Source organism: Balaenoptera ricei, chromosome 5 (assembly GCF_028023285.1).
Source record: "Balaenoptera ricei isolate mBalRic1 chromosome 5, mBalRic1.hap2, whole genome shotgun sequence".
Classification (NCBI taxonomy): Eukaryota; Metazoa; Chordata; class Mammalia; order Artiodactyla; family Balaenopteridae; genus Balaenoptera; species Balaenoptera ricei.
In genome coordinates, this window is record NC_082643.1 from 90,220,345 (window position 1) to 90,237,159 (window position 16,815).

A 16,815-nucleotide genomic window follows, 5' to 3' on the forward strand; every position below is an offset into this window, starting at 1 on the left:
GCTGGGCTAGTTCAGGAGTTGGCTCAGTTCAAGTCTGCACCACGGATCTTTCTGGCCTCTAATGCTGGGAACCACCCAATACTTACCATGGCACAGATTCAAATATCTAGCTGGCACACTATCAGGAAGTTGAGAAGGCATCAATTTTGGAAGCTCGTCTACTATTAGTATTTTATTGACAGATGTTAAGCCTCCTTAGTAAGTTGGTATATCAGCTATAAAATTCGAAAAGCTATGTTTTACTATAGTGTACCAAATGTAGTGCTGGTTTTCTCAAGAGTACTGTGATAAAATGGCATGAAACCAACAGGGCATAAAAATCAGACAGGTTGACAAGAAACTCTTTACCACAAAACACTGACCTAGGTTCTATATTGAAAGTGCTTTCCAATCGTAATAAATTAAGAAAAATGAAGATTCTTCAACTGCCTCTGAACTAGCCTTATCTTTATATCAACTCTACAACTATTCAAGAAAGCTGTGATGCAAGAAAATAGCAAGTCCAATATAAACATTAAGATTATTTCTACCATGTGATGATGAAATCATATTTTAAACATCCCAATATTGTCACCCCCTAAAAATCAGCTAATAAATCAAACCAAATTTCATTTCCAGAAACTTCAGTAGTAATATAATAATCAAATAGAAGATAAGCATCAATACAAAAAAATTTACAGACAAATGAAAGGAAATTAAAGGGAGGAGGGTAAGGAAAAAATGCCACCTAATTAACAAAAGAAAAATTAACATACACCTTTATAATGGCATGTGAATCGATGATTCTTTGAATTTGGACGGCTGGTCAATATGTACCAAACATTCAGTGAAAAGTCTGACCGAGTGGCTAGCTTTTGGAGTTTAACAGCTGCTATAAAAGGACACTTTATGAAACAATGTGCCTTTATTTTCTGATCTAAGCAACTATGACAAACAATGCTTTTATTTGCCACTTGGTGGCGATATGCACACATTTATGATTTCATTCATTTCCTAGTTCAACAGTCAGTCTTTATTTTCAGAGAATGATTCAACAACTTTTTCCTCAAATCCTGAGATGAGATCTGGAAAATACCTTACAGATTCAAAGAAGCCTTTTTATTCAGCCCAATATATAAGATTAGACAAAATCCAAACACATCATTTACATTTTTTATTTTGGCAGATTCATTACCCTTTGATGATTATTCATACTTCCCCTAACACAAAGTTGAAGAAATGTTAACATGTCTAATGGCATTTCCATATCTTTAACAGAAATTTGCCTCTAGACAAAATAATTTTTTCTTTATTTTTCAATTTGAAAAGACCTTCGATGAAAAAGTAAAACTAGCCACTAACATACTAAGTGGGATACCAAATATGTTACGCAAATAAAGACTCATCATTAGGCACAAAAGTGAATCCTGAGAACGATTTAAAATTTTAGGATAAAACTTCCTACCCAAATATTTCTAGCATCATTCACTGGAGTTATTCTGTAAGCCAAGAGGACTGTGGTCATGTCCCCAGGTTACCTCATGCCTAATGCAAGAAAGAAAGCAGATCTTCCTCTTTCCGCTGCACTCCACTAAGGAGTAAGGGACAAGACCTCTTCCAGTAAGAAGCCCTGCCAGTCACCCAGGAGGCTGACCTGTGTTAGCAGCCCCTGACGACTAATACCTTTTTAAAATCAAGTAATTTTAATAGGTTTTTACCTTTACTGTAAAACTAGTGCATGTCTCTTCTGGAAATTTTAATAATACAATAAACATAAGAAAGTAGTTACTCTGGCTTTTTCATCTTTTTTTTTTTTTTTCATTCTTTGGAGTCAGAAGCTTAGATTCTTTGAGCTTTCCTTTGATTGGGGTTTTAGACCCACCAGGCTATACCCCAAATAATAGAAAGAAATTGAAAATAAGGGCAACCATAATAACAGTTAACCATTAAATCACCTATTTTAACTTGATAAACCACTATAGCTTTGTATTTTTAACAGTGACTAACAAACAGGAACCTTATCTGGACTCTAATTTTCTGAGTAGCTCTTCCCCTTCTGTTATCTGCACTGGGCCTCAGTTATCCACCGAAGTATTAAATGACATAGTGACTTTTAAAATTCCCATCCAAGATGCTTTTGCACAGTACCTGGAACCTAACAGGTTGTGAGAAATAAAGAATAAATGAGTTAATAAATGAATCCAATTGTACTAAACTGAGCAACACTGCCCAGGTTGGCAGATTATACAATGAACATGTTTTCCTATCTTCATTAGATTCAGCCCAATCTCACTCTGCTAATGGTAAAAAGAGAATCCCAGACAAAGTGAAGTTTACAAAGTTTGTGTTTTTTAGACATCTTTAGGTTCTTGAGGTGCCTTTTCCATCTTCAGGCCTTGCTGTAGATAATTAACACTCAAACACAAAATGCAAGGCTATGAAAATTAGGGAAATGAAAAAAATATGAAATTTGGAATTACAGACCCAGGAGTTCCAATCCTGGCTCTTATCAACTCCTAACTAAAGTGAATCTGGGCATATTTAAAGTCTCTGATCTTTAGTCTCCTCACTCACAGAATGGGGATTAAAGCATGCCTACTATACAAGATTATTCTGAGGATTAAAATTTAAAGACATTTGTAAGGCATTTCCAGAACAATGCCTAGCTCATGACTGGATAAAGGGAAGCTGTTCCTTCTTCAGATTCACTATGAAATACAAGGCTGACCCTTTAGACCCACCTCAAGTAATGAGGGTACTGACTTAAGCTGTTTTGCTTGGTGCAGGGGAAGGAGACAATCTCCTATATACACGTGATTTCATTACTGGCGGGGGTAGGGGGGGAAGAGCGGGCAGAACACCTGAATTTCCAGTACCAACTTCATGCCAAAAGGGGTCACTATCTCGATTTGGTTTCTATGTCCCAAACTGTAGGTACCAACTTCTTCACATATTTAACTCTAAATCAGATGATTTAAGTTTCATTAGTAAAGTAATCAGAAATTTAGTAAACTTGAATAACTAAAAAAGAACACTTGGCAGTACTGAGTCCTAAATGCTGTTTTCAGCTGTTCATCCTCTTTGAGGATAACATTATCAACTAAATAGTTTCACCTTTTTTTCAGCTCAGATTTAGAGGACTTTGAGAAAGAGACTATTTAAAATTCTTCCAGCCTGTAAATTAATATACTACCTTTCCCTTCTCTTATGCATATGCTAAGATTTCCTTTATCTCACAAACTCTAAGATTCCACTCATTCCTTTCAATCCAACACCCAAACCTGAGTTTTCATTCCTTTTCCCAATTCAGTTTTGGTGCCTTTCTAGCCAATCCAAAAAAATCTTTCATCTTCCCCCATAAGCAGCCTTTGTCCACAAAATGCTTAACACAAAAATGCTGTCTGAAAGACAAAGACTTGAGAAACTATTAACAAGAAAATTCCAGGAACCAAGTGAAAAAACAAATAACAAAAATCCACAATTATATACCAAAAATGCTGAAATTTAAAAAATACTAAGACAAACACTAAATATTAAAATCCCTATTATAATTTAATTTTGGCTAATCTGATTTATAAGTCATTTCTGTAGTGCCTCATTCATGTGGTATGAGTACCAGCTCAGCTTTGCTGTTTTTTTTTTAACCTGAATAGGCACAGGGTCAGGGTGGAGAGGGCTGGGAGTACTTTTCTTCACAATCACTCCATAATTCAATTTGGGGGTTTGTTTAAGCCTTTTTCTTTTTAAAATGGTACTTTAGGGGTCACATTTCTTTATAAAACTACATTTTCCACCGAAAGGAAAGCTACTTTTTGAATGAGCTAATGTATCACGGAAATACTCAGGGAACACCATGCAGCCCCAAATAAAAACTATGGATTATTTCATTTTGTGAAATCACAGATTTAACCAGAGGATCTTTACTAAATAAGCCACAATTTACTTTGTTTCTCCCTCTTAAATAGAGACAAATCCTGTACTTTTCATTTTGTACTTGCAAATTAACCCAATAGAAACCATCCTCTTACTTGTATATTAATACACCACTTGCAAATTCATGATAGCTATTATTAGCCATTAATTATCTATCTACCAGAAAAACAATAATCTTACCTTTTTTCATTTCCATATGACTTCTGTGCAACTTTTGCATGAAGAATAAGTACTGTTTGATCCCCTCGCTCTTTTAAATAATTTCGCATAGCTTCCCTAAAATAAAATATAAATATCACCATTACAGGGGTAAGATTTAGAGTATTACTATGCTCTGTAATGAGAATACTTAAGAATATGTTTCAAACAAGCAACTCCAAAAATGAAAACAATAAAGCAAAACAAACCCATGAACTAAATTTAAAGGATATTATACAATGGGGAAATATATACTGCTCATCTTCAACTCTATTCTTCGTTCTTTGAAAGAAGCTGTCCCTCACTCTTGGAATTTATGATACAACTCAATTAAACCACAATTACAACTTAGAGAATAACTAGAATCACTATGTATACTGCTAATTAGGCTTTAAACCCTTTATAAAATTAATGACATGCAATACTTTTGTATTTAATAATCTGATTCACTACCACCACTAGCCCCTCTCCTCCAGCTATTAGAATGAGTGTTTTTTACTGAATACAAAGCCATAAGAAATCCTTAGGTCATACAAATTTATTATTACATGTTCTTAAAGTAACAACCCTACAAAAGGACTAAGAAAGGGCTACCATTTATATACAGATACATAATTACTCTCAAGGATGTTACTAAACACATAAAGTTAATAAAAGCTAATGCAAATTAGTGAAAAACAATTAAATTTTGGAAAAAATACAATGTTAATTATTTCAAGCACAAAATACTCCAACTATCTATTTATTATGCAAATGTTGTATAAAAAATTCAATGTCTTAAAAATATTTATTCACCCAATTATTTTGCTAAGCAATATAATAGAGTATAAAGAATACAAGGTCTACACAGATCAAACTTTACATTTCTGAATCAGTAGAATCCCAGTTCTTGAGATGTTTAACACATTACAAAATAAAGCAAAAGTGCTTCAAAGGCAATCATCAGGAAACACTTTTAACAAATTGAATGCTATTTTTATTTATAAGTAAAAGACAAATGTATAAGGGGATAGCTATAGAATAGTCGTAAGTTATTAAACGTGGGGAATTCTAGACTTCTGGTACTTTGAAACTAAGTGGCCTGGAGCAAATCTCTTAACCTCATCTAGCTTCGGGTTTCTGTATCTGATAATAACAATAATGCTGACATAACATAGAGTGGTTGTGGGGATTAAATGAGATGACAGCGTTTATGTTTACTGACTGAAAACATTTTGGCTCAAGGCAGGAATGGTAACACTGGAATCCAACAGATTGCGAATTATTCTTTACCACTGAAACAAAGCTCAAAGTCCAGTAAAGACAGCAAAAAATGTCTGGAAAACAAATTGTAATGAGATTCATGTTCCAAATAGAGGTATGACTGAAGAGCTCCAATAGGGAGTGCCTATGTAAAGGAGGGGAGAGGTGATAAAGGACCATTCCGAGGAAAATTTTCTTAGTAGAGCTAACTTCTGAAGGAAAAGGAATAGTCACAGTAAGTGGGAGGAAGAAAGAGTAAGGCATTTCAGGGCCAGGGAGAGAAGTATGGACGAGCAGGAATGACCCTGCAAATTTGGGTACAGTAACAGATTCAGGCTGAGGAGTAAACCAGCCACAGAAAACAACAGTAGCTAAGATTTCTTCAGTGTTTACTATGTGCCAGGCCCTGAATAAATGCATTATTTCATTTAATCCTCATAATCCAAAAGGTAAGTATTGTTAAGACCATGCTGAATGTCTTGCAATTAATAAATGGTAGCCAGGAAACTGAAACAAATTCTCTAAAATTCTAAAGTGAGCCATGGCAGTGAATAAAATTGAGAAGTTGGGTAGAGTCAAATTGTGAAAAGCCTATCAAATCCCTTGAAAATCTGACACTTGTAAACTTAAATACTAAGTATAAAAGTTTAAGCTAATTCAAATATCACCCTATGATAAGATGATGATAAAAGTGGTAGCAGGTAATAAAAATTTTAAGACACCTAGAAAAAACTTAAAATCTTTAAAAAAAAAACCATCTCTTTGAGAATTAGGAAAAGATCATTTAATTTTATCTCCACTCCATTACAGAAAAACACCATGCTGTGGAAAGTGGATTTTCAATCTACACAAAAGGCAATGCAAGATCTTGAGGTTTCTTTTAAACATACAGTTAATTTTCCTTTTTATTTAATTCTAGTGGTGAAATAGAGAAGGGGTTTTAGAAAGCATAGAGAAAAGACAAACTTGAAAAAAGGCTGACACACCAAGAAAGAGGTAATAGAAGACAGTACAGGAGAAGACAGGCTTTAGGTCTTTTGTTTTAGGAGAAGCAAGTGTTTAATAGGTTCTATTGGACAAATGTCAACTCTGAAGTGCCCCAGAACGCCAAACTGGAAGTATTTAATAGGTTGTTGGAAACAACCATCTGTAGTTCCAGAGAGGGATCTGGGATGGAAAAGTAGGGTTCATTGGTACACAGTTCACAAATAAAGCCATGGTAGTCAATGAAGTCTCCCAGAAAGAAAACACAGTGATAGGAGAGCAAGAAGAAAATGTATAAAAGGAAATGAAGAACCAGTAGGGGTAGAACTGAAACTGTCTATTAGATGCTATGGAAGGAGACAACCTCAAAAGAGGGGAACAATCAAAAGGTAAGATGCTAGAGAGGTGAAGGTCACTTTAATTTTAGCAAGAAGTCTAACAGCCACCAGCTAAAGCCTTACAAGTTATTTGTAAAATGAGAGGCCATTGTGATGCCTAACAAGTAAAAGAGCCATAGGTACTATTTGGAAATACCCTCTAGGGAATGGAGAAAGAAGCTGACAAGTACAAGTAAATGATTGAAAATCGGTATTGAAGGACTGGCTAATGTTGAAATCCATAAATGATAGTGTGAAGTCCCACTAACATTCCAAGGGAATAGAGACAGCACATTCTCAAACCTGCTGGGTGCTGGACAAGAGGTGCAGCGTGGAGAGGATAACAATTAATAAGGGATTTGAGGTGTTACGAAGTCACATGACTGACCATAGCGTTCAAGGTAGATAAGAAAACAAAAGCTAAGCCAGGAGAAGGTCAATATCTTGACAAAACTGGCACAGAAGCCCAGTCACTGGCATAAAAAGTGAAAAGTTGCTATATATTTGAAAAAAAAAATTTTTTTAAGAAACCATTTTAAATATATTTCCCCACGCTGAATTCTATTTGCATTTACAGTCTCTATTTTATCATTTAGCAATCACTTGATATGTTTGTCAGATTTCATGCCTTTTTTCCTTGTCTTCCCAAATAGTATGCAAAGCCTTTAAGACACACTATTAGGTACATTTTAGAAATGGAGGAGGGGTTAAGTAACTTTCCCAAGATGATACTTAAGTCCCAGGATTCAAATTTAGGCAGTCTGGCTTGGGAGGACAAAATTAATACTATCAGATCTTTTTGCACTGGTATTATGAGCACAGCTTTGGTATGAAACAAACAGGGAGGGGTCTGAATCTTGACGCCTGTCAATTACTAAGCCTGAGTTTTCTCACCTGTTTAAAAAAAAAAAAAGACAGTAATAGCTCATATTGTGAAAAATATTTTAAATTAAGTACCCCCACAAACTGACAAATATCAAGTGTCAGTAAACTCTACCTATTATTATTATTTTCTGAGAACAATGGTAGGAGGGAGGGGGAGATGGAGGTGGAGGTCAGAAGACTTACACTGAAGTTTGAGGGCAAACTTGAAAAGGATCTGGATGTAAATGATCAGGTGTCTCACCTGACTTGCAAGGCACAAGTTTTTGCAAGCATAATAGGTAAGCTGCACTTTTATCCATCTTCCCATTAAAGATTTATTGAGAACCTATTACATCCCAGGCACTGGTTATCGTGCTAGCTGAACTGTTCACAATAATCATTACAACAAAAGATTACAGATCTCAAGGTATTTATGATGAATGCAAGATGACAGCTCTAGTTTTCCTTGTCTTTTCCCTTCATATTTATAATACAAATTCTTGAAAAAAGCAACTAGAACCTTAAGTAACCATTAATAATAGTTGTCCTGTAGTAGTAATTTGCCAAAGAGCTTCTTTCAACAAGAAAAAATTTTTCTTTGTTAATAGAATATCAAACATTAAAATTATGTTATCTGGCAGTTAAAGGTTGACAGTTTTGTTGTGCACCATAAGGAGCCGTTAAAAAAGATATAGGCAATATACCCAAAAGAAACACAATTAAAAAGTAAAGACCATGGAATGACAGCCCATGTGCTCTTCATTTAGTCTAGGGTTTGGTTAATTGAATAGGGTTTCAATTTCAGCACTGTTGACATCCTGGGCTAAACAATTCTTTGTTGTGAGGGAGCTGTGCTGTGCATTGGAAGGTGTTTAGCAACATCTCTAACTTCTACCCATTAGAAGCCAATAGCACCTTTCCTACAGTTGTGACAACCAAAAATGTCTCCAGATATTGCCAAACGTCAGGGTGGTAAGGGGGGAGGTCACCTGGGTTGAAAACCAGTGGATTAAAGGAAACCAAAAATGTTCCAACAGTAAGATGAGAAAATCACTCAATGTCTTTTTAAGAAAGAATATGGGAAATTTTGTCATTTGAAAACAATAGAGGTGCTGTAAGAATGTTACCAGTAGAATTACTACTTTGTATTACTGAATTGTTAAAAAACAGTAACAACAAAGCTAAAACTCATAATTTGTTATAACAGTTACTATCTAACAAATTTTGAAGCTTATGTATTCTTTGTTATTTCATTTAATAATTCCTTATAAAATATTCATTCTGAATGAAAGCCAATTAACAATTATTTGAAGAACACCATGGAGCAACTATTTTTGAAAGAGTTTACTTACTTAAAACACATTAGCTTAAACGTTTAGAAAATCAAATTTTTACCAGTATTTTTACTAACATGAAAGCATGGCAAATGCCATTCTAGTTTGACATGTTTAAACTATCACCATCTTCGTCAAACTTTTGGCTCTTTTTTCCTTTATAAACGTCTACTTTTTTTTTTTTTTTTAATATCGCAAACAAAATTCACAAAAAAGAACGTCCTTAACAGTGTTAACCCCTATTCTTCTGAAAATAGAACCCTTACTTCCTCACCACATTCATATACGGCGCCATGATTAGGCCAAGGGGCACATAAGTGATTTAAACCAGATGTACATGTGCGTGCCCACGTTGGGGGCTGGGGGGAAAGCATTTGAGCTGGGAGCTAACCATAGCCAGTCCCAACTACTCAAGGAATGAAGTGGCCCACAAAGTTGGAAAGTCCAGACAGCCATCCTTACCGATAGGATCAGTCCCTGTACTACTCAAAGTGGATTTCTGTCACTTGTGAAATCCAAATAATAAAGGTTCCAATGGGAACTGTCTTCTGGTAAAGAAACGTAGTTTTGTTGTACCAAGTGTGCCCAAAGTAATTCCATACACACACTCTGTACCTGCAAACATTTTAGAGAGCTGCAGAGTATACTTTGAGAAATACTACTACAGGCCACAGGTCAGCAAACCACACCAGCAGCCTGTTTTTGTACTCTCTAGGAGCTAAGAATGCCTTTTACATTTTTAAAGGGTTGTAGAAAAGAACAGAAGTCTATGCAACAGAGATAGTATGCAGACCTCAAAGTCTAAAATATGTACTACTTGGCTCTTTACAGAAAACATTTGCTGACCCCTGCATAAGCAATAAAAAATAAAATGATTTTAAAAGAAAAGTTGCAAAACTGGAATTTCCCCGGTGGTGCAGTGGTTAAGAATCCGCCTGCCAATGCAGGGGACACAGGTTTGATCCCTGGTCCAGGAAGATCCCACATGCTGCAGGGCAATTAAGCCCGTGTGCCACAGCTACTGAGCCTGCGAGCCACAACTCCTGAAGCCCACGCACCTAGAGCCCATGCTCCACAACAAAGAGAAGCCACCGCAATGAGAAGTCCACACACCGCAACAAAGAGTAACCCCCGCTCGCCGCAACTAGAGAAAGCCCGCGCACAGCAACGAAGACCCAAAACAGCCGCAATTAAATAAATAAATAAATTAAAAAAAATTTTTTTAACTCTGTGTCAGCAAAACTGTGCTTTTAGAACACTACCTAAAAGATCGTCCTCTAAATAACAACACACTTTTTCACTGTTGTTTAAGTTGGAAGATGGGGGTTAGGACAGAATAGGGTAGGTTTAAGAGATTTTTTTTTTTTTTTCCTAAGTTTACTTATTTATTTATTTACTTATTTATTTATGGCTGTGTTGGGTCTTCGTTTCTGTGCGAGGGCTTTCTCTAGTTGCGGCAAGTGGGGGCCACTCTTCATCGCGGTGCGCGGGCCTCTCACTATCGTGGCCTCTCTTGTTGCGGAGCACAAGCTCCAGACGCGCAGGCTCAGCAATTGTGGCTCACGGGCCTAGTTGCTCCGCGGCATGTGGGATCTTCCCAGACCAGGGCTCGAACCCGTGTGCCCTGCATTGGCAGGCAGATTCTCAACCACTGCGCCACCAGGGAAGCCCTAAGAGATTTTTTACAAGGGAAAGAAACCCTCTCTGAATTGAAGTGTCCAACCTCCATACACCCCAATGAAAAGCGATATAAAATTCCTTATTTATTTATTTATTCATTCATTCATTCATTTATTTATGGCTGTGTTGGGTCTTTGCTGCTGTGCGCGGGCTTTCTCTAGTTGCGGACAGTGGGGGCCACTCTCCACTGTGGTGTGCGGGCCTCTCATCGTGGTGGTCTCTCCCGTCACAGAGCATGGGCTCTAGGCGCCGAGGCTTCAGGAGTTGTGGCTCGTGGGCTCTGGAGCGCAGGCTCAGCAGTTCTGGCGCACGGGCTTAGTTGCTCCGCGGCATGTGGGATCTTCTCGGACTAGGGCTCGAACCCATGTCCCCTGCACTGGCAGGTGGATTCTTAACCACTGCGCCACCAGGGAAGCCCTAAATTATTTTTGATCAAATACAAGACACTAAAATTTTCCTAAAACGGAAAACTCTTTAAAGGAGAAATGAGAAAATATGGTGAAAAAGAGCCAGATGGGACCTAAACTTCCTATACTGTCAGAAGGGAAAATGTCCTGATTTTTGAGATTAAGGTTAAATTTTTATCACAGAATTGGGAATTGATTTTACATTCCAATTTTCTGTTTTATACAAACTGTTTTACTAAATTGCTTTATACTAGCTTTGATAATAAAGAGTAAAAAATCTGTAAGTTTGCCCTCTTTAAGACATTTAAACAGGAATAAAGCTTACCTAAATTCTCCCCTAGAAGACACACTAATTTCTTTTAAGGTATTTTTAAAGGGTAAAATGCTACTAAAATTTTTTACAGCTTTACTGAGGTTTAATTGAAATACAGAAAAATGCATTTATTTTCAAGTGTATAGTTTGCTAGGTTTTGGCATATGTATACACCATCAGCACAATCCAGAAAGACAGACAGTCATCATTCCCAAGTTTCTGTCTCTCCCCAACCCCAAGAAACCACTGATCTGCTGTTATTATAGATTAGTTTGTATTTTCTACAATTTTATATAAAATTGTACTTTTTCCTGACTTCTTTGGAAAATTGGACATAATTATCCTAAGATTCATCTATGTTGTTGCACGTATCAATAGTTCATTCCTTTTCATTGCTAAATAGAAAGCCATTGGAGAATATACCACAATTTGTTGGTCCATTCACCTGTTGGTGGGTATTTGAGTTATGCCTATATGGCTATTATAACTAACACTTCCACAAACATCTGTATTCAGGTCTTTGTATTAATACGTTTCCATTTTTCGTAACTGAATATGTAAGAATGAAATGGCTAGGCCATACGGCAGGGGAGTTTTAACTTCTTAAGTACCATTTTATTGTGCTTCACTTTATTGCACTTCATAGATATTGTCTTTTTTTTTAACAAATTGGAGGTCTGTGGCAACCCTGCATCAAGCAAGTGTGTCAGCACCATTTTCCCAACAGCATTATTTTTTAATTAAGGTAAGTACTTTTTTTCCCCAGACATAATGCTATTGCATTAGACATAATGCTATTACATTATAGCGCAAACATAACTTTTACATGCAAAAATATTTGTGACTTTTTTCCCCCAAAATCAAAAGAGCTTTTATTGCATCTTTAAAATATCACAAATGAGTCCGAAGAATCATCTGGCATCTTGCTGTTTCTGTAGCCAGACCACTCAAATCTTATTCATCAGCCTGCTAAACTGTTTCTTTTTTCAGAAACATAGATACCATCCAAAAATTTTCTGATATCCTTGTTTTTAACTGTTGTGGCTTGCTGAATCAAAGCAGCTAAATTTGACACAAGTTCAATGTCGTTTCCTTCAAGAATCAACTCATCTTTCTGGGCCTGAGATACTGAACAAGCAATGCCTGGCCTCATCCAAACCCTGCGGATGTGTTTTACAGCCCCAAAATTTTGGATTTCAATAAGAGAACCATTCTCTTGAATATCAACATTGATGGGGAACTGAGCATATACAGACCTCATCTTATAACAGAAGCCCAGTGTAACACCCTTGATCATGTTCTGTATATGACTACAGACAGTGCAAACAGTCACCAGTTCCTTTCTATTTCCCCACCATTTGTGAAGCCGGAATCTCTTCTTTTTCTTTCCAAGGAGACTGAGTTCTACATTGATGTGACTGAAGTCCCTCCACAGGGTGCCTCTAGAAAATTTGTGTGTCTTGCTTGTTTTCGTCTAAAAGCTGCATAATTTGAAATTTTACATTTAGGTCTATTTTGATCTAATTTTTGTATATGGTTCCAGGTATGAATCATAGTTATTCTGTGTATGTTATGTAAGTGGTGGGTGCATATGGTTATCCAACTGTTCCAGAATCCTTTGTTAAAAATCCTTTAGCTGACTAAACTGCCTTTGTACCTTGACTGAAAAACTTATCTCAAGAACAATTTCTGGCCACTATTCTGTCGCAATGATCTACTTGCTATCTTTAAACCAATACCATCCTTGATTACTGTAGCTATCTAACAAGTTTTGAAATCAGGTAGTGTTAAGTTCTTACTGCCCTTTTTCAAGGTTCTTCTGGCTAGTCTAACACATTTGCATTTGCATTAAAAATTTTAGAAACAGCTTGTCAACTGCTATAAAAAAGTCCATTGGGATTTTGATTGGGATTACGTTGAATCCATAGATGAATTTGGGAAGAACTGACACTACTGAGTCTTCTGCCCAAAGAACATTTATTTAGGACTTCTCAGCAATGTTTTGTAGTTTTCAGCATATAGTTTTCGCACACCATGTGTCAGATTTTTTCCCCTAAGAATCACATATTTTTTGATGCTATTGTTTTTTTAAATTTCAATTTCCCACTGTTCATTACTAGTATAAAAAACACAATTCATTTTTGTATGCTTTATATGTTGACTGTGTAGCCTACCACCTTGTTAAACTCACCTATTAGTTCTAATAACTTTTTTTTTTTGAAGATTCCATAGAGATAATAGTGATGTCTACAAATAAAGTCAGTTTTACTTCTTTCCAATTTAGATTCCTTTCTTTTTCTGGCCTTACCTGTACTAATTAGAACCTCAAGTACAATGTTAAATGGTAGCGGTTAAAAGTGGACACCCCGTGGGCTTCCCTGGTGGCGCAGTGGTTGAGAGTCTGCCTGCCAATGCAGGGGACACGGGTTCGAGCCCTGGTCTGGGAAGATCCCACATGCCGCGGAGCAACTAAGCCCGTGAGCCACAATTACTGAGCCTGCGCGTCTGAAGCCTGTGCTCCGCAACAAGAGAGGCCGCGATAGTGAGAGGCCCGCGCACCGCGATGAAGAGTGGCCCCCGCTTGCCGCAACTACAGAAAGCCCTAGCACAGAAACGAAGACCCAACACAGCCATAAAAAAAAAAAAAAAAAAAAAAAAGCTGGAGCGCAGCAACGAAGACCCAATGTAGCCATAAATAAATAAATAAATCCAGTAATTAAAAAAAAAAAAAAAAGTGGACACCCCTGCATTGTTCCTGATCTTGAGGAAAAACATTCAGTCTTTCACAAGTATGGTGTTAAATGTAGTTTGTTTATAGGTAACCTTTATCAGAATGAGGAAATTCCTTTCTATTCCTAGTTTGATGAAAATTATGATGAAGAATGAAATGTCAAAAGCTTTTTCTAAATCCCTGAGATGACCAAATCATTTTTTGTTGTTGTTGTTAATGTATTAAAATGACACTGATTGATTTCCATTTCTGAGATAAATCTCATTAGATCATGATATATTATCCTTTTAATATATTGTTGGGGGACTTCCCTGGTGGTGCAGTGGTTAAGAATCTGCCTGCCAATGCAGGGGACACGGGTTCGAGCCCTGGTCCAGGAAGATCCCACATGCCACGGAGCAACTAAGCCCATGCGCCACAACTACTGAACCTGCGCTCTAGAGACTGTGAGCCACAACTACTGAAGCCCGCGCGCCTAGAGTTCCTGCTCCACAAGAGAAGCCACTGCAATGAGAAGCCCACGCACCGCAACGAAGAGTAGCCCCCGCTCGCCAAAATTAGGGAAAGCCTGCGCACAGCAACAAAGACTCAATGCAGCCAAAAATAAAAATAAAATTAAAAAAAAAAAATAAACAGATCTAAAAAAAATAAAAATACTGTTGGATTCATTTTGAAAAACTGTTAAAAGACTTTTTATATCTGTGTTCATAAGGGATATCAGTCCACAATTTTATTTTATTTTAATGTCTTTGCCTGTTTGTTTGTTTGTTTATTTATTTATTTATTTATTTATTTATTTATTTATTTATTTATTTATTTATTTATTTATTTATTTATTTATTTATTTATTGCTGTGTTGGGTCTTCGTTTCTGTGCGAGGGCTTTCTCCAGTTGCGGCGAGCGCGGGCCTCTCACTGTCACGGCCTCTCTTGTTGCGGAGCACAAGCTCTAGATGCGCAGGCTCAGTAGTTGTGGCTCACGGGCCTAGTTGCTCCGCGGCATGTGGGATCTTCCCAGACCAGGGCTCGAACCCGTTTCCCCTGCGCTGGAAGGCAGATTCTCAACCACCGCGCCACCAGGGAAGCCCCTTTGCCTGCTTTTAGTAACGGCATCACCATCCTAACAGAATGAACTGGGAAATATGTCCTGCTTTCCAGTTTTCTGGAAGAGTATGTATAGAACTGGCATGATGTATTTCTTAAATGTCTGGTAGAATTCAATAGCAAAATTATCTAAGCCTGGAACTTTCTATGTGGAAGGTTTAGAATTACAAGTTCAATTTCTTTAGATATAGGGTTATTCAGGTTATCTGTTTCTTTTTGAGTAAGCTTTGGTAGCTTGCCAGTTTCAAGGAAGTTGTGTATCTCTTCAAAAGTTGTTGAATTTATTGGCAGAAAGTTATTTCTAATATTTGCTTGTTATCCTTTAAATATCTGTAGAATCTATAGTGATATTACCTTTCTCATTCTTGATGCTAGTAATTTATACAGAAACAGATTTCTATTTGATATGATTATCCTTCAGCATGAAGGATTTCTTTGACATTTTTTGTAGCTCAGGCCTGTTTATGATTAATTCCTTTTCCGTTTCTTACGTCTAAAAATGTCTTTATTTTGCCTTTGCTAGGTACAGAATTCTAGGTTGCCATATTTTTCTCCCTTGAGTACTTTAAAGCTCTTGTTCCACTGTCTTCTCCCTAGCAAGGTTTCAGATGAGAAACCCCTGTCATCCTTATCTATATCTTTTTTCCTCTGTATATAATTTATCTTTTTTTCTCTGTTGCATTTAACATTTTCTCTTTATCACTGACGTCAAGCAATTTGATGATGATGTGGTTTAAAAAAAATGATAGTTTTTGCACTTGGGGTTCACTGAGTTTCTTGGAACTGTGGTTTTATAGTTTTCACCAAATTTAGAAAATTTTCAGCCATTATGTCTTCATATATTCTTTTAGTCATACCTTCCCCTTCAATGACTCCAATTACATGTACATTGGTGTATTTGAAAATAAACCACAGCTCATTAATGATCATTTTTTTTTCCAGATATTTTCTCTGTGTGCTTCATTTTGGATAGTTTCTATTGGTATGCCTTCAAGTTTGCTAATCTCTTCTTCAACAGTGTATATCTGTGATTAATCCCACCAAGTGTATTTTTTCATTTAAATAATTTAGTTTTCATCTCTAGAATTTGCTTTGGATCTTCTGTTTTTTATCTTCCATGTCCTCTATTTAAGTTGTTCAACCTCTCCTCTAGCTCAGGGATCTGCCATTACAGCCTGCAGGTCAAATTCAATCCACCGCCTATTTTAGAAATAAAGTTAATACTCCAGTATACCAGAAATGTCCATTGGTTTACACATTGTCTGAGGCTGCTTTTGTGCTACAACAGAGTTGAGTAGCTACAACAGAGGCTGTTTGGGCCACAAAAACAAAAATACCTACCATTTTACCCTTCAACAAAAATTTTATACACTCCTGATCTTAGCCTTTTTTTAAAAACATCTTTATTGGAGTATAATTGTTTTACAATGGTGTGTTAGTTTCTGCTGTATAACAAAGTGAATCAGCTATATATATATATATATCCCCATATCTCCTCCCTCTTGCGTCTCCCTCCCACCTTCCCTACCCCACCCCTCTAGGTGGTCACAAAGCACCAAGCTGATCTCCCTGTGCTCTGCATCTGCTTCCCACTAGCTATCTATTTTACATTTGGTAGTGTATATATGTCAATGCCACGCTCTCACTTCGTCCCAGCTTACCCTTCCCCC

The 16,815-nt window shown here is 36.8% G+C and overlaps 1 protein-coding gene and 1 pseudogene across 2 annotated transcripts in view; both read right to left on the reverse strand.

Moving 5' to 3' along the window:
- Window positions 1–16,815, reverse strand: part of LOC132366001 (recombining binding protein suppressor of hairless) — a 119,417-nt gene that overhangs the window by 23,774 nt on the left and 78,828 nt on the right. For both annotated transcript variants that reach the window (XM_059923232.1, XM_059923231.1), the window contains exon 3: window positions 4,093–4,188. In XM_059923232.1, coding sequence (XP_059779215.1) covers window positions 4,093–4,188 — 96 coding nt within the window. The remainder of the gene's footprint in view (window positions 1–4,092; window positions 4,189–16,815) is intronic.
- Window positions 12,266–13,237, reverse strand: LOC132366730 (large ribosomal subunit protein uL6-like; annotated as a pseudogene).